We start from the raw sequence: 23,661 nt of genomic DNA on the forward strand, positions 1-23,661 counted from the left end.
CCACATAACTTATGTGAAGCTTGGTTTTAAAAAAAAAAAAAAAAAAAAAAAGGAAAGAAAAAGAAAAACCCTCCAAGATCTCTGTTAAAGTTAATGGAAGCCAATGATTTCAAGGCTATTTGGAGGTACGGAAATACAAGGGACTGACATGAGGACACAGCATGTCCATATACACAGTCTCCAAAGACAACTGAGTATTTGCCACCACAAGGGCATTGCAGCTCTCCCAGTAACACTGGGATGAATTGTACTGGTGCCTCCTCCCAGGCAAATGCAATTGAAGCCAGAGGTCCTTTTGGCAGAGAGATGTGCTTAAGCAATGGGAACAGTCATGCCAAATGGTCACAAGACAAACATCAAATCCTGGCTCTAGAACATTCCCTCACTAGATGCAATGACAATTAAAAGCAGCTACATAGAAAGGGTGCTCACAAAACAGTGTTGTCCAAGCTTCAAATCCATCCCACTACTGCAAACAGAGTTTTAGGTAACCTGGGAGATGTGAAAATTTCACTTCAAGGTAATTCAGTTGCTCACAAAGCTGTTTCAACCAGGAATATCCTCCATAATAGTCTTGGAGCATCAGTCTGAACATGGTATCAAATCCCCTCCAGTGAGGAAATACACTCATCCTCCCAGAGTAAAATGAAAGTTTTTTCAGCTCAGTACCTTATCAGATTTCCCAGCATTGCTCTCAGCTATGGCCTTTCACTGTGCACCTCTGTAGAGTCCACCTTCATCTCTTCTGTGACCTCCCACTACATGGCTGAGGACAACATCCCCCCTTAGCTTATTCCTCTAACAGTGAAGAAATCCAGCTCTCCCAGCCTGCCTCCACAAGTCATGTTCCCAAGTCTCCTCCAGCATTAGACCATGCTCAGCTGAACACCTCTGCACAACCCTGCCCTCTCCTTTCACCATTCCCCAGTACACACACAAGCTCTCTATTTTTAAGCAAGATCTGGAATCCATCCTCCACTATCTGGAGCACAGTGCCAGAAAGCCACTTGTGACGCAGGCTCTGTTTATAATTGTGCCCCCGGGTTTTCCTCTTACGAACAATGCACACCAAGGCTGCTCTGGACCAAGCAATGCCTTTCGGGCTCCAGGTATCCAGTTACAAGTAAAAACAGATAAAAACTCAGAACCCTGTCCTGTGGGCTCTGGCACGGCCTCTCAAAGGGTTTGTCTTACACCCTGCTGGTTACACCAACCAAAGAAACCACCCTGCTGTGATTAGCTGCAGAAACATCGAGAGAAGTAGACAGTTTGCTTCACTCCATATCTGTTTTACGGAATTACACATCTACAACAATGAGCAGAAGATCCTGCCATGGAATCACACACACACTAAGGTCTCCTGGCCAAGGATGTGACGTTAATGGTCCTTACTCCAGGTCACACAGACAGGACACCCAAAGCCCAGGAGACCTTTAATGCTTTATAACACAGACTCAGTATTCACCCCTGCCACTGCAGGCACAGGGACAGGAACCTCCATCTCCGGATGCTTCAACTCTTTGACAGCTTCATGCCAAAGAGCTGTGGGAGCCCTGCTCTGCCGTTACTCGTTCCAAGGACAATACAGTAATAAAACAAGAAGCTACAAGACTGGGAATAGAATTTCTTAGGCATTCTTACAGAGTATAGGGCAGATACAGATCTAATTAAACCAGAAATTAAGTACCAGATTGCAAACTCAGACTGGTCTTGCATTGTTTGGTCCATTTGCTGTGAAGGCAAAGTTATGCCTCTATTTTCTCCACATCATTTGAGCCTTCTGGTGAGAGAAGAGTCCCCTCACAAAGAACGAGCCTCTTCTAAAAAGAAGCTAGCAAAAAAGCCTCCTCTTAAATTTGTAGCCAGCCGCATATGGGGTGAGAATAATCCTTTCCCCAGGCAGGACCTGGTAAGAAGAGTCCACTGGATGTCAAAAGTCTTCCTGGCACAAGCCCCATGATTCAGGAAGAGGGAAGTAACACAACGTTAATAGTTCTTGAATGCAGTCATAGTTCTTCAAGCTACCACCTACTACACGTCAAATTCCTGCTACAAAACAGAAGATGCAATCCACACTGACAGTAACAAATAGCATCAATAAACCCAATGGGAATTCATAATGGGACTCAGACACATTCCTAGTACTGCCACAGAGGGGACAAAAATATCTGTGCACCCACGGTGAGGAGAAACGCTTTCACAGGAAAGCATCACCTACTCAGCACAGTACTGCAGAAAGAGTGTTGTAAATGTTAATGCTAGAAATGAAGTTACAGCCCTGCATCAGCAGAAAGATCACTCGGGTGCTTTAGCACTGCTCAGAGCAAACCCAAACAGCATGCCAACTCTGAATACTGTTGTTAAAACACTGTGAGGAACAGCAAAACCAGTAAGGGAGAACTCATTCGGTTTTGTTCTGTGTCTCATTGGAAAACCTGTTGGAAACTAAAGCAGTAGCAGAACAATTAATGACCAAGATGACAAAAAAAAGCTACAAAATCACAACAGCAAGCTGAGTTTCCCTCCCACAGCAAGGCACTGAGTGATGACACACACCCAGGAAGCTCCCGGAGTTGCACCAACAGAGTCACACTCACTCCCAGACACCTTTCCACCACCCAGTCCTGATACACATTTACTATGAATAGTATTTCCCATAGAGAGAAGAACCAGGGCTTTACATTTATTTCTCTGCAAGCTGAAGGATGACACATCCACAGCGCAAGACAGCAATACCACATTTAAAACCCTGGTAGAGGTAGTAAGTGGCCCGGTGTAACTTGGTGCACCTTCTCTCAACTCGTCATGCAGTATTTGATCTACAGCAGAGACAGAAAAGATACTGAGTAGAGAAGAGGATAATACAGTGCAGGGAGGAAATAAATTATCTACTATAAAAGAAGTGTAAGCAAAGCCAGAAAGCGACAGCACTTTTAATTGAACAGTTGAGGAAGCCAATTTTAAACCCTGTAAGGGAGAGTGGAGGAAAACCAGCAACGCCCACTGACTATATATTACAATGTAAGTACACACTATACATGAAGACACCTGCATTATATGTGTGCAGCAGTTCTACAGGCAGGCATAATAGTTTAACTCTCACATTCACAAGAGAGTAGCTACCCTCATATTTCTGAGGAAAAGGCTTTAAAAAGAATAGCTCAAGCCTGTTTTAAATAAATTATTCTAAAGCTTTACATTTCCACGTGGTCAATGTCAAAATATCACCCTGCCTTCAATAAGGCATAACTCACATCATCGAATGCAGCACATTTATTCCCCTTCCAGGCTCACCTTGAGCACAGCCAAGTGCTGCAGACATTTAGCTGGGTTCAAGCCAAAGGTGACTGTACATACATTAAGACATAGAGCATCTGCTGGACAACACATTAAGAATGGGTAATAATTGGGAGGTAATATGTCCAGGCACAGAATTAAGACTGAAACACAAATGACTTCTATGTCTCACCAGCACATCTGATGACTACAGTCTAGACCTTGTAATGAAAGAATTGGAAGGAAGAATGGGAAAAAGCACAGTTAATAGTTGTGAAATCCTGTTTGTTTCATTTAAATTGCAGGTGTATGTCTTCATAATGACCTCTAATCATTTATTCCAGTATAGCTGGAGCTCAAGTACTTTGCAATTCTGTGCAAGTTGTGAGGCCACTTATTTCAAACAGTACTCACACACAAGGAATTTTACATTGATTCAATTACATGTCCTCCCCAAAGCCTGAGAAACTTTGCAGGTACTAACGTGAAACGATTGAGCAGTGTCCAGCAGACAACTAATATTCCAGCATTAATAGAGCATGTTCAAAGAATTTCAGAACATAAGGCGAAGCAGATTTCTGAAACTCGGCTATCCAGTTAGAAATACTGTGCTAGTTTTGGGTGGGATAGTTACTTTTCTTCATAGTAGTTAGTATGAGACTGTTTTGGATTTATGCTGAAAACAGTGTTGACAATGCAAAGATCTTTTTGTTATTGCCCAGCAGCCTCACACAAAGCAGAAGGCTTTTCTGCTCCTCACCCCACCCCACCAGTGCTGGCCGGGGACATGGCCGGGACAGCTGGCCCCCACTGACCAAAGGGATATTCCATGACATACAACATCACGCTCAGCACATAAAGCTGGGGGGGGAAAGCAGGAAGGGGACAGGGGGGCATTCAGAGTGATGGCATTTGTCTTCCCACATAACTGTTATGCATGATGGAGCCCTGCACCTGAGGATGGCTGAACACCTGCCTGCTAATTGGAAGTGGTGAATGAATTCTTTGTTTTGCTTCGCTTGCATGGATTCTGCTTTACTCTATTAAACTTTTTATCTCAACCTATAAGTTTTCTCACTTCCAATTCTCTCCACCATCCCACCAGAGTGAACAAGTGGCTGAGTGAGGCTTAGTTGCCAGCTGGGGTTAAACCCTGACAAATATAGCCAAAATATTTGAACTGCACATAAACTTGCCGACAGTGAATTATTCACCATCTTGATGAGAGCTCTCACTGTTGACAATACCACTGAAAACCACACATTGTTCAGAGCTCAGAGGTTTCTGCCCATGTAAGACAATGTCTTTCTCAAGACTCCTAAATGCTCCATGTACAGTGGAGAGCGATAAACCAGCAAAGCTCATACAACGCTGCCAGCACTTGTTCAAACATGCTTCCCCTCCAGTGGTCCATCAATACAGAAACACTCAGTACTGCACACTTATTGCCCAGGTCTTTAATTCAGTTCTTAAATTCAAAAGGACGACTACAAACCCATCTCCAGTCACTTGTAAGAAATCTAGTACAATTTTCAGAGCCACCAGCAACTGACGGGCAATAGCCATGGCTGGGTACATCTCCCCATGGCCCCCTCAAACTCTACATTATAAATAAATGGCTGATTTCTATGCTGTGGAGAGATCTAACTACTATAAACTGCACAACTCAATGCCAAAGTTTCTGCAGAAAGGAAGGGGAGTCTTATGGAAATTTTCACCCCACCCCACATTGCATTGTTCTCTCAAAACTCTTTCAATATCTCTTAGGCCCTGAACACAGAAAAACATCATCTGTTTTCCCACCTTCAGCAAACATTCAGGTTAGGATCCGTACACACTAAGCACAGAAGAGACAGCTTCGGAGACAAAACTGTCAGCCTGTCAATGTAACACAAGCCAGGACTGTAACAGAGGGTAAGGAATAAGGGTGGTCATGCAAAGCATGTCAGCAAAACAAAATTGTCACCAGGTCACTTTGCCATTTGATTTCACCAATTAACTGCTTCACCTACAGTCACCAGTTTACAGTGCATGCAGCTGAGCCAGGCTTTTCAGCTGCCTCCCGACCAGCAAGCAGTGCTGGACACAGCAAACAGCTACAGCTGGCCCAACCATCAGACCCTACACTAGAACAAGAACTAGAACAAGGAGAAAAAAAACAACGGCAAAAAAAAAATCCACTGGTCACAGATGGTATCAGCAGGAAGAAGGATTAACAGGGACGAGTATCAGCTCATCTGATAGTCTCCCCAACCTTTCCACTGCAAACACCAAAGCATGGAAGAGAGGGTGCTGCTGTTGACTGTATGCCTAATCTCCTGCAGCCCCTCGGATATCCCCAATTAGTGCAAACTCGCATCCATCCCCATCATACCCTTAAGCCGGTATGATTTAACCTGAAGCCCACCTCCAGAAAAGGATAGAAACACTACTGACGGTCTGCAGGGAAGAGACCAGGACCTCACCAGAAAACACAAACACCCTCAAGTTGCACAAGGTGCCCAGGTGATTTGGGGAACACCTTTGAGACAGTTTGCCCCATGGCAGTAACTACAATAAGCTCCAAGGGCCAGTTACACAAGTCCTGCATGACCTGCCACATTTACTTAAGATGCTATTAGCATGCCTAAATTAGATTTTCAGTTTGAAACCAATTATATTTATTTGATTTCATGCCAACATCTCTGGCTAATTTAAAGGGCACTGGTGCTATGCAGTGTTAATTCTACACAATGGAAAGCAGGCTCAAACATCTCATTTCCAAACACCGCAATATTACTGGAAAAGATTTAACCTTCCCTCTGTCAGTTGTCTTTATGGTATATGCAGCAATGTAAATATCATACTGGCTGTCATCAGGTATTACCAAGGCTCAACACACAGCCCTGGTACGGTAGCCAAGCCAGCGCTCTCCTTTCCTCCCTCCCAACCTTTATCTCTGAACTCTGTCTCAAATGTAATTGTCAACTGTAGAAGATATTTTATTTGGCCAGGATTCCACTAAACAGAACAATCTGTCTGCATACAGTGCAGATATCTGATAGTACAGTGGTTACTTAAAAGCTTATTTACCTAAAATATCTCATAAGTCCTCTCTTAAAGGGTATCATCCCTTCTTTTCAGGGAATAGCTTGATCTAGTAAGTCTTTTCTGCATCTATTAGTGTGTTCAGCACACAAGATTAGCCCACTGGTTAAAAATTACATTCTTTAACCAAGAGTAATGAGAACCACCCTGAGCCTTAGGATCCGAACAAGTAACTACATTCAGGCTCCTAGTCCACCAGCCTCTCAGCTGTTCAAATAAAGATTTGCATTGGTGAGTTGTTCAACAGGAAAACAGCTCATGCTCAAGATGCTTTTTTCAGTGAAGTACAGTTTGCTGGAAGTCAATACCAAGGTATTTCTTAGCTGTTAATAACAAGTTATTTATTAGACACCACATGGCATCCTCAATGACAATTTTTACTTTAGTGAAGGGATGGAATTTACAGCCTCAGCTTTCAACTTGCTTGGTGCTCTACCTCACAAGGTGAGAAACGGAAAGAAGTTCATAAAGAAGTGGCCCAGGACATAAAGTTCTTACAGGTGAGGCCATATAACCCATCAAGTTTCCAAAGGACTCTTTTCCACTGGCAGATCTTAAGGAATCACAAGTCAGAGATGTTTGTAGTCAACATATTTTAAGGTTTGGAGACAGCACGAACACCAAGCTGCAGCTCTTCCATGCCTTCACTGGGAAGTATCCTTGCAGATTACAGCCTGAATGTAAAGCAAGCAGTGTAAAAAAAAAAAAAAAAAAAAAAAAACCAAAAAAACCCACTGAGCTATAGACACATGCTATATAAGAGAAGGCATTGTTACTTCCCACTGTCATAGGGAATTCATTAAGCAGCTGTTTCATACAGCGATGACAGGGTCACAAGGAAGTCTGAGCATTTAATAGAACGTGTGCCTGTAATTCCCCCATGCACCATTTCAAACGCAAGCATTCATTAATTTGGTATAGGGATTATACAATTTGGCATCAGCTATAGCAGGGAACTGGACTCCATGACTCTAACAGTCCTTTCTGGCTCTGCATCTCATCAAAACAAGTAACAGTAGCTTTCCATTTCTGTTCTGAAAATTGACATAATGAAATCCATCCCTGGGGATTTTGCAGGAAAGGTGTTTACCTCGTGACAAGAAGCATTGTCTTCAATTTATGAGTTTTTAAGCCACCAAGATAACCTAACATTGTGTTGCCTGCCTGAAGCTGGAGATGGCCTGAAATGCCTCACTGCTGTTCCAGCTCCCCCACTTACCTCAACAGTTTTCAGTTCTAAGCACGGCCAGCTAATTTTCTTAAGAAAAAGTCTGTAAGTGCTCTCATCCCACAGCTATTAACTTGCTTTCTCACTTTTTCAAATGGCGTTTTCCACTACGCTCTGCACCATTTTCAAAGCTTCCTTTTCAGAAGGGCTGGAATGCACCCTGAAACCCAATAAAATGGACTCAAAATCCCCTGAAGATCAGAAATTAGCAAGAACCTGACTTAGAATGAATCAAAAATGAAAATTCACAAACTGTACAGCAGCAACTACAGAGCTTTCATCCAACATTTAGGAAAATTTCAGTTTTACAAAACATGTTGAATTGCCACAAGATGCAATAATCGCTCGTCCTGCACATCAATACAATTTCACAACTAGTATTTTCAATCATTTTCCTACTTGACAACACTCTCCCCTCTAATGAGCTGCAAAATTTGTCAATTACCTCTGCTCTAAGACAAAAGGCAACTTAACTTCTTCCACACAGTAAGCTAGCAGAGGATACCACAGGACCAAGCCACAAGCTCAGTCAGATCTCACCAGAAGCAAGGTGGAGTACTCCAAGGTCAAAATTTCACTCTGCAGTTTTAACTTAATTAACAATTCCATGGATGGATGAAAAGGAAACAGAGCATCCTCCCACACAGCTTTATTAATAGCAAGGTGCTAGCAGTAAAAACAGTGAAGTCTGTGCTTAAATTACCATTCATGACTATAAAGCGGTAAAAATTTGGCAAAACCCAAGGAGAATTTACTACAGTAAGGGACAATCACTGAAGTACTTCAACTCAACACTGTCCCTTAACAGCTGCTCGTACCTTTTCTCTCCAGGATGAATTTACATAGGCTTATTTCCTGCCTGAAGGAAATATCCATTTGGGAGAATGCTATAAAGTCAGTTTAGCATGAAATAGTGAAATGAAATAAACCAAGAAATTTTTCTCTCTCCCCCACCCCCAAGACAGTAGCTCTCAAGACAAAATGGATAGAGAAAAAAAAATTGAAATTTGGCAAGAGATTAAAACCTCCTTCAGAAGAGCTTTTCTATATTCCCTCAAAAGTGCATTTTAATTCAACTGACTTGTAAGAGTTTCAAAGTGTTGTTTCACAAGCATGCAGTACAAGCTGTATAAAACTTTCATGGATGCGAAGTGGAAGGAAGATGCAGCTAATTTGGTGATTTGGTGAGAAAGTGAATCACTGCTCTGAATTTACTCTGTACTCCATTCACAATGCAACTTGTGAAGCCTTTAAGACTTGAAGATAGCTGTCCCCTTCAGAATTCCCAGTGTGCAGAAACAAAGAGGTCTAAGAAATCTTTGCAAGATGTGTTATTGGTAGAGGTTGATACACAACCAAGTATTTTTTTTCAGGGTGGAATTTCTCTCAATTGCAAGCAAAATCGTGCAATTGTGTTAATTTGAAAAGAGTAATTTCTACTTAACACAGTGACACATATCAGGTAACAACGATCTTTAAGAACCTTGAGAAGTGGTAAAAGAAAGGACTTGGGGGGGGGGGGGGAAGTTGCTGGATGTTGTAGCTAATGAGTAGGTGTGAAAAGCAATACTGGATTTTTCTTTTTTGCTTTTGGATCACCACAAATCCCTGCCTGCTTGTACTACATGATGAGACCACATAATCTGGTTAAAAAACAAGGAATATGCAGGCTGTGATGATTAATATGAGAACCTCAGGCACAAGCAGTGTTTCAAGGCAAACAACACACCCAGACAACCTAAGGGCTCAAACTTAGAGTTGACAAAATCCCACACTAAGGTCAGTTGCTTCGCTTGTATTTATACACAAGAGGAACATGAGAAGTACTGAAGCGATATCATGGACCTAGTCAGGTACTTGTACCCCTGTTGTCATTTAGCTGTACTACACCATTTCTTACAGTGATCTTGTCTTACTCAAGTCAAACAAGTATGATTTTGTTCTTAGTATGGCTCCCTTTATTAGCATATGCATTATTTTGCACAGAGGCACCACATCTCCTCTCATAGACCAGGAGCAATGACCTTCTGGTAAAGAGTCTGGACTGCCTGTCAGCCACAGGGACCTAACCCTGCCTTCAAGAATTTCCCACATGACTGCCAGAAAGATAGATGGCATTTCATGTTTTTTTAGAAATGTCAAGGCTGAACTCCCTTAGGTGAAGTCACAGGAAACTGCAGCAACTTTGAGAGCCAAGTTCTTCACATCTGCATCTCAGTTGTTTGATTCTAAAGGGAACGCAGGGTAATAGGCTAAATTCATCTGGAAAGTCCCAGGATCCTGATATTTCAAAGACTTTGCAATGCCAAATTCCACTGCTCCAACAGCTATTCTTCTACACCCACAAAGCTCTCAAGTCTGTCTCTCCCTATTAAGAAATTTTAGTAACACCAAGTTTACAAGTGCTCCATTAGCATGTCCACAGCTAAATTTACTGCTACAGAGATTTACGATGGATGTCATGCATTTTAGGGGACATCTTCCAAGAAAATTTGACCAAAATGCTGTTTTTCACAATTCACTAACACAATTAGCAATAAGAACCAGTGTTATTGCCCATCATTTTAAATAGCTCCAACTTTTAATAAAAGATTACATCTCTACACGCTGACTTGGTGGGCAAGCTGCTAACACTCAGAAATAAAATAGATCCTGCCAAGTTTAAACAGACTAACGTTCTGGGGAAGAGCTGATTCTCTCCAAGATTTCTTCATCTGCAGAAGGAAGAAGCCTCCCAGGCATGCATTTGTCAGCCAGCACATACACCCCTCAGGTGTGCATCAGAAGCAGAGCACATTCAAATTTCCCAGCACCAGCCAAAATAATTGCATTGAATTGAAACTATTTAAATGGTATCCTTGAGAAATGAAAGTGTTAAAGCATTAATCAGTGCACGAACCTAGAAGTACTGGAAGCAACTGCCACATAGAAACCAACCACAGGAAAGCATGAACTACTTCCACATGAAACATCCCATATGTTTTGGGATTTTTTTTTCCTGTTAATACCCCAGAGTAGCTGAAAGCAGCGGGAACCATCTCTGCCCTCCCCTGAAATCAGCAGGCAAGCAGCCATGCCACTTTGATAACAAGGATGTATTCTTCCCAGCCAGCCTCTCACCACTGCTTTGCTTTGAATGTCCTCAGTCTGCTTCCCTGCGCATTTTATCTTCCTTCCTATCAGAGAACAACAGAAATACTAAACAAAGACACACACACAACTAAACACTTTTTGCTTTCACTTCCCAAGAGGTGAAGATCACCTCAATTTAGCCCTATTCTAGTAGGGCGATAGTATCAAAGGTCTTACAGAAATGAGATGTGCCAAGTACTCAAAGGAAAGGTATGCTGGATGCAGAAGTAACCTGGCTATTCAGTTGCATTCAAGAATACACGAGAAGGTATCTTTGTCTATGTCCAAGCAGCTGAGAAATTGTGGTACTGAGCATCACCCACTCCAGTGCCCAAGCAGACCAAGTAATACAAATGACTACAAAAAAAACTTTTTAAACAGATCTACATTTGCTCAATGTTAATTTTATGTAAGTTTTAACACAATACAAAATAACAAAAAGGCTTTTCTATCAACTTTAAGTGGAAAAAGCTTACAAGTGAGCACACAAAGGAAGTCTTCAAATGAATTAACCAGCCTGAATATTGGGAATACCATGCAGGAATCAAGTTTGTTTAGCTAGGCTGGGGGGAGGAGTGGGAATTCGTGAGGAAATGCTAAAACAAAACATATGGCACCAAGACTGAAGTCTAAACACTCAATTTAGTTCCCAAGCAGTTATGTTTTATAGAGTGTAACATTTTTCTTGAATGGGTTTTAAATAGTTAGGCAAATGAAACAGGCTGCAGCTAGCACATAAGACTCACAGGTAAAGATCAACACCACACTTTAAAAAAAATAAATAAATAAACCAAAAAAAGACTGCAATGTTATCATTGGACAAGAGCATCCCATTTCAGCCTGGTTTTTACACCCAAAAACTTTGATGGTACCTGGTGAGTACTTAAAGGCTGTTCTTTTTCAATGGCAGTGCTTTTTCAGTACATGAGATAACTGCTCAAGCACAAGATGGGTGGATGGGTGACCACAGACATTTTGATACAATTTGGGGAAGCAGAAATCTTAGCTTTAACAAGTTCCTCTATACCTGCAAAAGACAAATTTCTCCCACACAGGTGTACATATGCTCACACATAGAGCTTGGAAAGAAGATGGCTGGAAATCTGAATATTCAACTCCAAAAGATGGCATTCACAGGCAAAGCCCAACTCAAAAAGCTACATGAACTGCAGTCATTAAAAAAACTAATCACTCAGTAAACGGTAACTTCAATTTTCAATTTAAGCTTGATTTCTGATGGGATAAGAAACTCCCACCACATCTGTTCATGCAGCCTGCACTGTCCTCATCGCTACGAAGGAATCTGTCAGGGGAAAAAGGGCACAGGAAAAGAGCAAGGGAGTACTCCCACCTCTAATTTATCTTCTGTTTCTGGCACAGACTGTTCACAGCAAAGAGGATGCTCCTAAATCAAACAGCCACAGCCAGCAGGGTTCCCATCTTTCCAAAAAAGTAGCAAAATGAGAATGACCCAGTTCCAACCAACTTTACTGCTACCAGCATTTCCAACAGGAATTATGAGATTCAAGGGAACCTACATGTGCAAGTATCTGATCAGCACAAGCAGCATAAGGTCAATTTTTTTTTTCAGGCTTCAAAAAGACAACTGCAATGATTTATATGCAATCCACGCTTAGAAGACCACCTCCACAACTACCAGCACACACTACATTTTTCTTTTTAGGTGAAAATTTAGATGTCCCCATAGGCGGTGCTCACCTGCAAAGACTATCGCTACTCTGGAGGTACATTTCATAGAAATACTTTATAAAATTGCTTCCTCTATCCCACCTCCTTTTTGACATGAAAGTCAGGTTCTGATCCTGAGCAAGGTTCCTTGATTCAGTGTACTGGAAATTATTTAAGCCTAAGGAGGCTACTCAGCAGTTATTAACACTAACCAAGCACAATAAACACCAGCATTAATCCATACCTTTATAATGGTATGAGTCACCCCCAGTGCTGAGTAATCCTTTTTTGTTTTAGTATTAGCCAGAACCAGGAAGGCAGTTTTACAGGAGAAGTTCTCCTTGCAGGTAGAAAACTTGCTCTTTCAGTTCCTGCACTGAAACGGTATGGAGCCACCCATGTCAAATAGAAGCCACATATGGCTATTTTCAGGCAAAACCAATACAAATTAAGGAATGAAACTACACATGGATTTCCTTTATTCTGGTGTGGAAAAAATAGCTGAGCTGGCAATCTACTGAATAGTGGACTCTGAATTTAAAGAGCAACAGTTTTCATCAGGAAACAAGTTAAATCCTTTAAAAGCACGGGTGCAAGGTTCATCTCCTTCCACACCAGGACGTCTCTTTGTTCGCCGCTGATAGACTTTTACAGCTCTACAGAAGTAAAGAGAGCTCAAGAAAAAAAAAATACAACCAAAAAAACCCTTGAGGTTTGCAGGAGACATGAAGCAGGAGGTAAGGCAGTCCAGTTCAGTTAAATGAGTGACATTTTGTCCCACAAATCATACATGTGCTAAGAAACCTACATCAAATATTCATCCAGGACACCAGCAGACACACCAATGTTTGGGGAGGGGGGCGGCGGCGGCGGGGGATGGGAAAGTTAAAAAGAGAAACCATATGTTTGCAATATACACGTTTCAGTCTACACTCCATGACACACCACAATGCCAACACAATCTCTCAGTGAGCAGGCGACATCCAGAACCTCGGTTTACAGAAGGACAGGGAAGAGAAAGAAATTAAAATACTTCTGATTTCTCCCCAAGTTGTCAGTTAACATGAGACAATGACACATCTCTGTGCTCCTTCTAATACTTTGAGGCTATAGGATGTGCATCTCCAGCAGCAAGTTCTCCTAAGAGCAGAAGTGCATTTACATTCCCTTTTGTTCCCATCCCACCCTGCTACAAAGAGGCAGATTGTCCATTCGCTCCCATCTTTGGGTACTCAAGCTCAAATCCTTGCTTTGTGCTACCAAAGAACCCCTTTGCAGACTTTCAAATGTAAAGAAAGAAAAAAAAATTTCTTACACACAGAGATCCAGTTCCCTTTCCCCGGGAAAGGGGTGGCACGTTCTGCCCCTTCCTCCCTGCACCTTTATCTCCTGCTTCTCAAAGAGGCTGAACATCATCCTCCCCAGGGCGCATTTTCCAAAGGAGGTTTAAAAGGTTGATCTGTAAGATTACACCTTCCTGTCTTTACAGGGAGTTTGTTACCTTCCTAAAGCACTGCAGCTCCCACCGAGCAAAGGGAGAGGACAAAGCCTGATCCCACAGAGCAATAGGAATTTCCAACAAGGATTTCCACCACCACCCCCCAGCTTTAGTTCCTTCCTACTTTTAAACAATGCCAAGAATTTAATCTCTTAAAAGAGCATTTTCACAAACTCTCCCACCCTCCTTAACAGAAAACAAGTCTCCCCACGAGGCAGGGATGGGAGGCCTGGGCACGATAGCGCTACATCATTTATAAACTTCAAATAAGAGCACTCCACAAAGATTACTCTAAAAATTAACCTCCTTCCTAAAAGCCTTTGGCCAGGAGCCTGCCCTGCCGCCTCCTGCTTTATTTCGTGCCTCCGGAGAGCGAGACGGGAGGCACTGACCTTAGAGTCACCTGTGGCACCACCTCAGATGTGTCACATACTCGCCCTAGAGCAGTATATCCCTCTAACACACACCCCAACAAAATGGTTGAGACAGCCAATAAATCAGTACAGCGGGAGGCCTTTGGTAACTGTGCAGTTTGAAGTCAAGAGAGAGTGAGAAGGGGGAAAAAAAAAAATAAATCATTTAATGGAGAGAGCAAGGGCTGGGGCCTCGACCTGTGAGGACAATGAATGAAAATGCACAGCAGCAGCAAAAACCCAGGATAAAAGGCTTGTTCGGTGCCACTACAAAACCCTCCGTCCCCTGCGCGGACCAAAGCAACACGGGGCTCCCGAAGTGCTGAGAGGAGTCGTCCCCCGAAATGAATGGGGGTGCCCCAGAAAGGGAGAGCCCACGTCAGCAGCGGAGTTGGCTCCTGCAGACCACCTCATGCCCACCGCATCGAACCCGCCCGGTGACGGGCACAGAGGAGCCCCCACAGCGCGGACCCCCATCCCGCTCCGTGCCCGGCGTGAGGGTACCCGCGCCGCCCCCCCCCCCCAGACAGGGGCGGCAGAGGCTGGAGATGAGCCCCCTGCCAGGGGGTGCCCCCCAGCTACCCCAAGCCTCTGCTGGGGACGGGGCAGACCCGCACCCGCCGCTGCGGGTCCCGCACACGCGTGAGGAGGGGAGACCCCGCAACCCCCGCACCTCCGGCCAGGCTGCAGCCGCGGGGGCCCCCAGCCCCTCCCTGACCACGCACCCCCCACGGCGGGGGGACACGACCCGCACGCACCCCCCCTGGACCGGGGAGGGGGGCAGACACCCCGAGCACATACCTCCCTCGCGAAAAGGGGCAGACCCCCCCTCTGTCAAGCGGCCTCTTGGACCCTCACACCCCTGGGACAGGGGGCAGAGCCCCGCACAGCCTCCCCACACACACACGTATCAACCCACTCAGCGGGGAGGGGTGGGGGTGGGGTGACAGTACCCCCCAGCTGAGGGGGGCCAGGCTGCCCACGCTGCCCTCGGCGGAGGGACACACACACGCCCCTCAGCGAGGGGGCGCCCCGCACCCCCCACCCGCCCCGCCGTGCGCACAGACAGCGGGTGGGGGCCGGGCGCCCCCGTCCCATCCCGCCGCGCCGGCCGCTCACCGATAACCTCCTGCAGCTCGTAGTCATCCTTGTTGATGGACCAGGGCAGCGCGCTGGGGTCCTCGGCCATGGCCGCGCCGCGCCCGCCGCCCGCCCGCCCTCCGCACCGCGAGGGGGAGTGCCACGCAGGAGCGAGGGAGCGGAGAGGCGCTGCGCTGCCCCGTGCGGCCCGGCTGCCCCGACCCCCAGCCAAGCCCCCGCCGGCAGCGGCACCCGCAGCCCCGCCGCCTCCGCCGCCGCCTGCCGCTACCACCGGCCAAACTTTGCCTGCTCCCTCCACCTGCCCATGCCCAGAGCGCCCTGACGTCACCCGCGCACGCCGCCGCGCGCACGCCCCGCCCGCCACCGCAGGGCGCCGCCCGCCGCCATCTTGAGCGTGGCGCGCCGCCGCCGCCGCCGCCGCCGCCACACCACCACAGTTTATTTGACTGCCGTCACCGGTCTTGGGGGATGGGTCGGTACGGAGCGCTGCCGAAAGCAGGACGGCTAAAGGGAGAGCCCTTAAGGAAGGGAAAGGGAAGGGCGGGGATGCCGCACACAAGATGGCGGCTGCCCACATCTTCCCCTCCCTCAGCCAGGAGGCGGGAGGGGCTGCTGGCCTAAGACCTTTTGCGGGCTGCAATTGGCTGCCAACGGCTGAACCCGCAGCACCCATTGGCGGGGTAACTTGTCAATCGCATCGTGTCCTTCTCCAGGGTCCCTTCGCCTGAGAGGCCTGCGGTCGGGGCCGGGAGCGAAGGCCGGGGAGCGGCGGGAAGAGGCGGCCGGGGCTGCGCCTGCCGTGAGGGGTGTCCCAGCCCGGCGGGAGGCAAGTGGCCCCGGGCGCGGTGTGCCAGCAGCCCTTCTCCCAGACGTGGTGACAGCTGGCCGCTGTGGCAGCCTTGGAATGTGCGCTGGACACATTGGAACCCACCGGACAGAAGGGTGGAAAGCGATGGCGCAGCCTCGTGTGGATTTGGTCCAGGAGGGACGTTTTAATCCCGAGGCGAAGAGGGCCAAACCACTGCCACCCGTCTCCGTTTCCCTACTGACCACGGCCCTGTGGTGAGCAGGTGTGGAGCCCAGCCCAGGCGCTTCAGGGATCCACATTCCGTGTTTAAAAATAGTTCCCGGGGTTATGATGGGTATGGAGGGATCGGGAGGTCGCGTTTTCTCCTCACTGCCTCTGAAGATGAGCAATTCTCCGGTTTCCCAGCTGCTGAATGCTTCTGCTTGCTCCACACTGTAAATTCAACACTCCTGGGGTATGTCCAACACCCTTATCCTATGGGTCACAGCCCACAAGTTTGTAGCTGGAGCTTTGTTGATTTGGATGCATTCAGAAGTACATCGGGTGGTCAGGGGAGGGGAGGAAATCCGATTAAAAGAGTAAGGAATGTGAGGCTAACTGGTACCATGAACCCATGAGGGATGCTGTTAAAGTGTTTGCAGTTTGGGGATCTGATCGTTTTTTCCAACATAAAAAGAGATGAAATGGTGCATCTCTCACTGTCACCCAGCACGATAGTAACCATCAGGAAAGCTGACTGGGAAGCTCTTCATCAGGTTTCATTCCTCTTTGTCAGTCACTATTCTTCTTATAGCTCAATGTCAGGCACTACTGTGACTCAAAGAACATCAGTTATACATATTTTTAGCTTATTAGGACAAATTCCTGAGATGCCTCTGATGAACTAGGCTTTGTAGAGGGCCAGTGTACCCTGCCAAATGCATCCTCTGAGTTCTGAGTCCAGTATTTCACTTGTGCTACCTAACACAGGACACTAACTCCCTCCTCCTACTCTTTTTTTTTTTTTTTTTTTTTTTTTTTGTCCTACAGAAGCAAGAGGCCCACAGTCCCATCTCGCTTGCTGCGCTGCAGGCACTGAACAACGATGGTCTCTGTCATAAGGCAGAGCTTTCAACTGAAAAGCTGTTTGTTTTTCCTGCTTGTCTGTGTTAAACATTCCTCTGCTGAGCGATTTTTAATATTTGCTAAATATGCTTTAATTACTGCTCAGAACTGTCTCTGTGATCTTATAACCATGTTATAAAAGGAGTTTATACAGCAATTAAAAACAGGTTTTACCCCAGAGCATGCACTTGGGTAGCCAGCGTCATATTTCTGATAGCTAACAGCATTTTAAAAATGGATCTGAGCCAGGCATCAACAACAAAGAAAGACTTATATATGCTTAATTTTACCACAGTGTTTTTTAAATCAGAACCATATTTTTAATTCTCTTATTTTGGACCAAAAATCCTCCCCCTGAAGACAATGCTAAAACTCTATTGATTTAGATCAGTAGGGCAGGATTAGGTCCACAATGAGCCTTGTTCTTTAAGAATTAGCACAGACTTTGATCTAAATTAAAATTTAACAAGTGCACTGACAAGACCACCAGCAGCCACATGAACATACACAGATGAATGCTGTATTTTAGTTTTCCAGCTCTGCCATGAAAAATGCACTTCCACATTTTTAAGCCAAAATCTCTCATTCACATAGAATCCAGGTCCCACAAATTTTGTAGTATTTTTTAAATGAAATCAGCATTTTGGGGCCCTCAAAAGACAGGCATTGCTGTTGCATTCATTCATTCAGCATGTTGGTTTAACCTGCATCTGTTGAGGGATGAAAAAATGGAGTTTCCACAAAGGTCTTAATCCTTAGTCCACTTCAGATCTCCAAGCAGCATCTTCTCCTTTTTCATTGTTAATATTCTGCTTATGCTACTCTTCCCAATTTGCTTTATTTTGTCTAGTTTGTGTAGGTTGTAAGCTCATCAGGGCGGACGTGATGCCTGTATTTATAAAACAGCCTATGAAGTAGTGCTGCTGAATCCAGTGGTTTGTTGTAATAATAAGAAGTTTTAGTAGAAATCTGAAGTGGAAAAGCAGTTTCCTCATGCATCCACTTCTGCTGTGGACCAGGCTTTACAGGAGACTGAGAAGTGGAAAAAATCCAAATGTCTTTCAAGTAGGAAGGCTGCAATCTGAGAAAGTCTCAGAGCTGGGTTTCCCCTGATTTTTGACTTCCAGGAAAACACCACAGTGATTAGAGCAGGCGGTGCCCTCCTCCCATTGATTTTGCTGCAAAGTAAAGGCTTTCTTCTGGCACCTGCAAGCACAACAGGCACACGATCCATGCACAAAATGCTTTCATTCTTATAAGGTACATGGTTTCCTGCCTTTGTGGGCCAACTGCTGATTACTGGGTGCTGTCCAGCTCTTTACCCTTTTTTTTCCCCATTCATGTAATATTGGCTATCATAGAACTGATGTTTAATACATAGATTGGTGATTCTAATCCTCAGTACACAGATGATACTAGCTTTAGTGCCTGTAAAGGATCCTTGACGGTTGATATATTTTATCATCATCGCTAGTGTGAACATAAACTTCACTTACACTTGGGTTGTACAAAACTAGTCTAAACTCTAGTTTGCATATTGAGGCACTGCAGATTTCATCTTTCTATTCACATAGAATAATTTTCTTCTTGTTATAGTTCAAGGCAAAGTTGCTTTTTTGGAACAGCCACACAGAAGCATTTGCTGACACAGTTCAGTAGTGTTTGAGGCCATGGCATTTGTTGCTGCGTTTCTAGTTAAAGGCTTTTTAAGGCATCATAAACTGCTGTTTGTAAGTGACTATGCATTAGCTACCATGATTCTTGCCAGCAATAGCAGTTAATGTGCTTATTGAACTGCTTGGTACGGCCATGGTTTGCTAAAGCGAGGGGGAGCCCAACAATGCCTGTCTTATTGCATTTAGAATAGGGCCAAGCGCATGTCGGCAAGTGGAATGCCTGACCTTGTTTCACTGCAAAATTTGCCCGCTATTCTTGCTTTATGGAAACACTTCCAGATTTATTGAAGGGACCTTACTCTATCAAACAGCAGCTGATTATTTAACAAAGTACAAGGCAATTTCCTCTCCAGCTGACTTTATCTCTGGGGATTTCTCCTGGCAGCTTTACTTTGGGTTTTGAGAAATAAGGCAAGGACCATGCCATGGAGGAAGGAGGAGTGATTTAAAACCCTCCAACTGGGGTAAGTTTTTAATAACAGTTGTTTTCAAAACATAAGCCAAATGCCAGTCTAAACCACACCAGCAGGTTTTTGTAAGTGATCCTGTGTACTACCATGTATCTCCGCCCCGTCATTGAGTGCAGGCGTGCTAAGTCATTTAAATTCACCTTTGAGGTCACTTTGAAGTCAAGTAGCTGAAGGCCCGGTTTTAACAGGTGAATTCTGGTTCTCACAGCATGTTTACTGAAACCAGCTTTCGCTCTGCAAACACACTTCTTATCCCATCACCACTGCCCCTCAACAGAAATGTTGTGCTGTTCTCTTACTTCCTCCACTGAAAATATCCCCTGATTTTAAGCTCCAGGGAACAAGTGAAGAGCTTAGGATCAAGACACGTTTTTTCTTTTTACTCTTTTCTTCTAAGTTTATGATTTTTTAGTGTACAAACTGAAAGCCAGTTAACCCTCTCTGTAACAAACTATAGCTGCTGCCTCCTTCAAATCTAATATAAAATCAGTGCTAGGTTTAGAAAATAATTATAACAAGATCTTGATTACCACATACCTGAACCAGAGTTTAGTAATCAGCTCTTGATCTGCTCTGGTTTACAATAATGCTTTCTTCATACTGCTTTGTCTTTACAGAAGCTGATGAAAGACACTTCACATGCCCACACCTCCTTTCGCCCTGGGAATGTCAAAGCTTCTAAGGACAGAAAAGTTTTCCCACTGGCCTTTTCTGTGGAGGGTAAATCTCCATTATGAAGCATTTCTAAGCAGCTGAGCAGGACAGAGGGGTTGAGAATGTGTTTCAGAGCCTTTTCACTCATTGCTGAAAGCGCAAAATAAGCCTGATGCAAGCATCCAGACCCTGACAGACAAGCAGGTACACCTGGCCTGACTCCTCTTTTGCAGTTGGTGCAGGGTGGCCAAGGACTGTTGGTTCTATTACGCAAAGCTTTGTGTGTGTATTCAAGACCATTTTGGACTCTTTATTGTTACACAAAACTCTCCTAGAAAAATATTGTCAGCACATAACTCCTGACAGAAATCAGTTTAGCAATGCCAGAGAAGATCCTGTTGCAGCAGGGAAGGCCCAAGTGTCCCTGGGTACTTAAATCTCCTGAGGGATGGCCATGGCAGGACTGAACACAGAAAGCAGCTTTTGGAGGAAACATTGCTTCTCTCAAGGTGGTACAGCATGGGTACTCTGTCATCTGGGAGTGCATGGGCCCAGTTTACAGCTGGCAAACTTTGAAGAAATAAAATAAAACATCTTGTGTGACATTACAGTGAAGCAACATGAATTCTCTTAAAAGGCAATGAGAAGAGAAACCCTAGGAATAGAAAGATAGGATTGAATAAGGTTTTGTTCACTTCTTGCTATCTGGGAATAAGATTTGTGAGGGAATATTGTTCTTATCCTTATAAACGGCCAATATCTTCTTGAACCCAGGTAAGCTGAGGCCAGGCGAGGTTAGTGGTTCACATTAGCAGATTCTAATGACATGAGTTTACAATAATAGTGTAATAGTTCAGTGTAACAGTGACTCATAGCTTATTACGATGGCAATAGGAATGTATAGAGATCTCATCTGAAAAAAAATCTATTTGGATAGTTCACATCCTTTCCTTCCTTACTCATGAATTCCTGTGTCATTGACTGCTGGCTGCTAAAAATAGGATCCTTTTTGTGTATCTAAAGTAAAGGAAAACCTAGAATGAGAGACAGTAGGAGACAACCAAGGTCTTTACATACAGAGCCTTCAGGAAATATTTGTAATGAAAGCCCTCCAAGAGTGCAGGAATGTTTTTAAAAGATGGGAACAATCTAAGTGTAAGAAGATATTCTGCCGGGGAAAGTGGAGAAGAGTTAATGAATCACACCAGCTCCCAGCTTTGGTATTTTACACCATGGGGATGAGAAGATTCCTCTCTCTATTAGGTATACTACCAAGCTACAGTTTCATCTTTGAGAAGCTGTTCCAGTTCAGCAGCAGGAGAGCAAGCTTCAGGGAACAGGCCAGGAGCAGCCCTGTGGGCTGATGAGGAGCCAGAGAGGAGCCACAAGAGGAAACTAGGAGTTGCTTGAAGTTGTACAAATCTCTGAAGGACAGCAGTAGGAAAGGAGAACCAGGAAGACACAAGTAAGGTATCTGCAAATTAAATGGATTACCACCACCACCCCTGTGAAAAATTAAAAAACCCACATGGCACCTCTGAAACAAACCACTGAAGTGTGAAATCATACGGCAGGGAAAGCTGTCACACAGAATCAGAAATTGATGTAATAGAGAAAAATTGACTGCTGCATAATTTGTGCAGATTGCTAGCTGAGAGAGAGAGATCCATAGCTCCTAAGGGCTTAGCTGTGGGCACTGTCTGGCAAAAGGTGTGGAAAGCAAAATTTCATAGTTGGTAATTCTACGTGTACTGAATGCTTCCTCTTCAATACCAAACAATTAAAATCGATGACAGGATGCTAGGTAACAAAAGAAAATGACTGATCAATATGCATGTCTTGGAGCTGAAGAAAAACCCGTCTGCCGAGAGCAGCATGCTGATGAGGCGAGATTTCTGAGAGCCCAAATAGAAAATCTTAAAAGCTTCCATTCCCGATGCTCAATAAAACAATGCAGCTAAGCAGATGCCAGATGCAGTGCTAGGAGAGCTTAAGTCACCAAGGAGGCTAAATAATAACTGTTAGGAAAAACAGGGAATATTCATTTTTAGACTAAATAGCTTTACAGTAAAAAATGTGATGCTTCTCTTCTTTGCCTTTCTTTCTAAAGAGCTCAAAAGCCCTTTACTGATACTGAAAAATAATGTTCTTTGTATACTCATGTGAGGTTTTAGAGATGCTGAGGCACTGACATTTTAAGGCCAATGTCCATTTTAGTCTTCAGCTCAAAGCAGTTTAAATCTCATTTCCATGTATATTTCCGTTGGGGGTGTCTGCCAAGTGCTGCCAAAAATCAAACACTAATCTTTGATGATTCAGTAGTTTTAAGTCAGTCACCTGATTTCTTAATACTTCCAGAAATGTTGTTGTAAAGCAGTCCGCAGGGTCTGCCATGGCTCCAGCAGGGCAGGGAATGACACATGGACCTTCGGGTTCACTTACCCAGTTTTCCCCTCCTGAATGGTATTTTTTGTTTCTGAGGCAGCAGATCGTAAACTGGCACAGAAGCAGTTAAGCACCTAAGGAATTGTGGCTTTTACATTTCGTTCTGCTGACACAAACAGAAGGCGAACATAACTGAATATTAGAGCCAGAAAAATGCTGCAAAAACTTTGTGAAAGTTCACTTCATCGTAACCCCCACATTTGGCTGACCATATTTCCCGTGAGTCCATCCTTTTTCTAACTGCAGCCTCCTCAACAGTGGATAAAGGTCTCTTTCTTAGCCTCCTGACTTTGATTTCGTTAATAAACCAGGCAAGATTCGTAGTGTTGTTCTCACTGCACTTGGAGCAAGGATTCTCCTCCTGGTCCTGCACCGTCTTGCCGGCTGCTTCCTCCACAGAGCCCTCCTGCACACTCAGCACAGGTGAAACGAGCAGCCACCCACCTTACGAGCCAGCAGGACCCACTGAACCTTTCCCCCACAGGCTGGCACCCAGCCTGGAGCACTCCTTTGCCCTTTCCCCACGTGGTAGGGCCGAGAGCTGTAGAAATCTGCCTGGTCCAGGAAGAATCTGGATGCTTGGCTGTTGAGGAAACCCTGGCACGTTCCTCCCAGTGTGGCTGTGCTACCAGCCATCTGCCACCTGCCTTCTCACCCGGGGGGGGCCACGTTTGCTAGAAAGGGAAGGCTTGAAAGTGCAGCACAGAGCAACCATGCTGTCCTCGGGCTCAGCTCCAGACACTGCACTGCAGGGCAGCAGGAAGGCGGGTGTGAAACAAGAGGAGGAAAAAAGTTCCAAGCAACCTTTTGTAAAAAGACGCGTTTCACGGACAGTGACATCGTTCCCTCCTTCCAGGCCTGCCCCACCAGACCCCAACTTAGGAATCGGCGACATTGGAATTAAGGCCCCTCTGCTGGCTGCCAGCCAGGAGAAACTCCAGGTGCAGCTCATGAAATGTTCATGCTCTGAACTGAAGGGATGCATCCCACACAGCACAGGACAGCAGTTCACAGCTGCTGGTGCATCACAACATGCCCTGGTAGAAACCATCTTACCCAGCTGAGAGAGAAGAAACCACT

General features: G+C 44.9%; 1 protein-coding gene and 1 long non-coding RNA gene across 4 annotated transcripts in view; one reads left to right on the forward strand and one right to left on the reverse strand.

Annotated features, from left to right (window-relative positions):
• Positions 1–15,721, reverse strand: part of OXSR1 (oxidative stress responsive kinase 1) — a 93,653-nt gene extending 77,932 nt beyond the window's left edge. The window contains exon 1 of the mRNA XM_055805400.1: positions 15,443–15,721. Coding sequence (XP_055661375.1) covers positions 15,443–15,512 — 70 coding nt within the window. The 5' untranslated portion in view covers positions 15,513–15,721. The remainder of the gene's footprint in view (positions 1–15,442) is intronic.
• Positions 15,722–15,986: 265 nt separating this feature from the next.
• LOC106112718 (uncharacterized) lies at positions 15,987–22,904 on the forward strand. Of its 3 annotated transcripts, none has more exons than XR_003555937.2 (4): positions 15,987–16,686; positions 17,262–18,596; positions 19,398–19,476; positions 20,100–22,904. It is a non-coding gene; the product is annotated as an uncharacterized LOC106112718 (long non-coding RNA). The 3 variants fall into 3 exon arrangements; XR_001227173.3 differs by having other exon boundaries at positions 16,075–16,686; positions 17,262–17,319; XR_008747173.1 differs by lacking the exon at positions 17,262–18,596 and having other exon boundaries at positions 16,083–16,686.
• The last annotated feature ends 757 nt before the right edge of the window (positions 22,905–23,661 follow it).

This window comes from Falco peregrinus, chromosome 5 (genome assembly GCF_023634155.1).
Source record: "Falco peregrinus isolate bFalPer1 chromosome 5, bFalPer1.pri, whole genome shotgun sequence".
Taxonomy (NCBI): domain Eukaryota; kingdom Metazoa; phylum Chordata; class Aves; order Falconiformes; family Falconidae; genus Falco; species Falco peregrinus.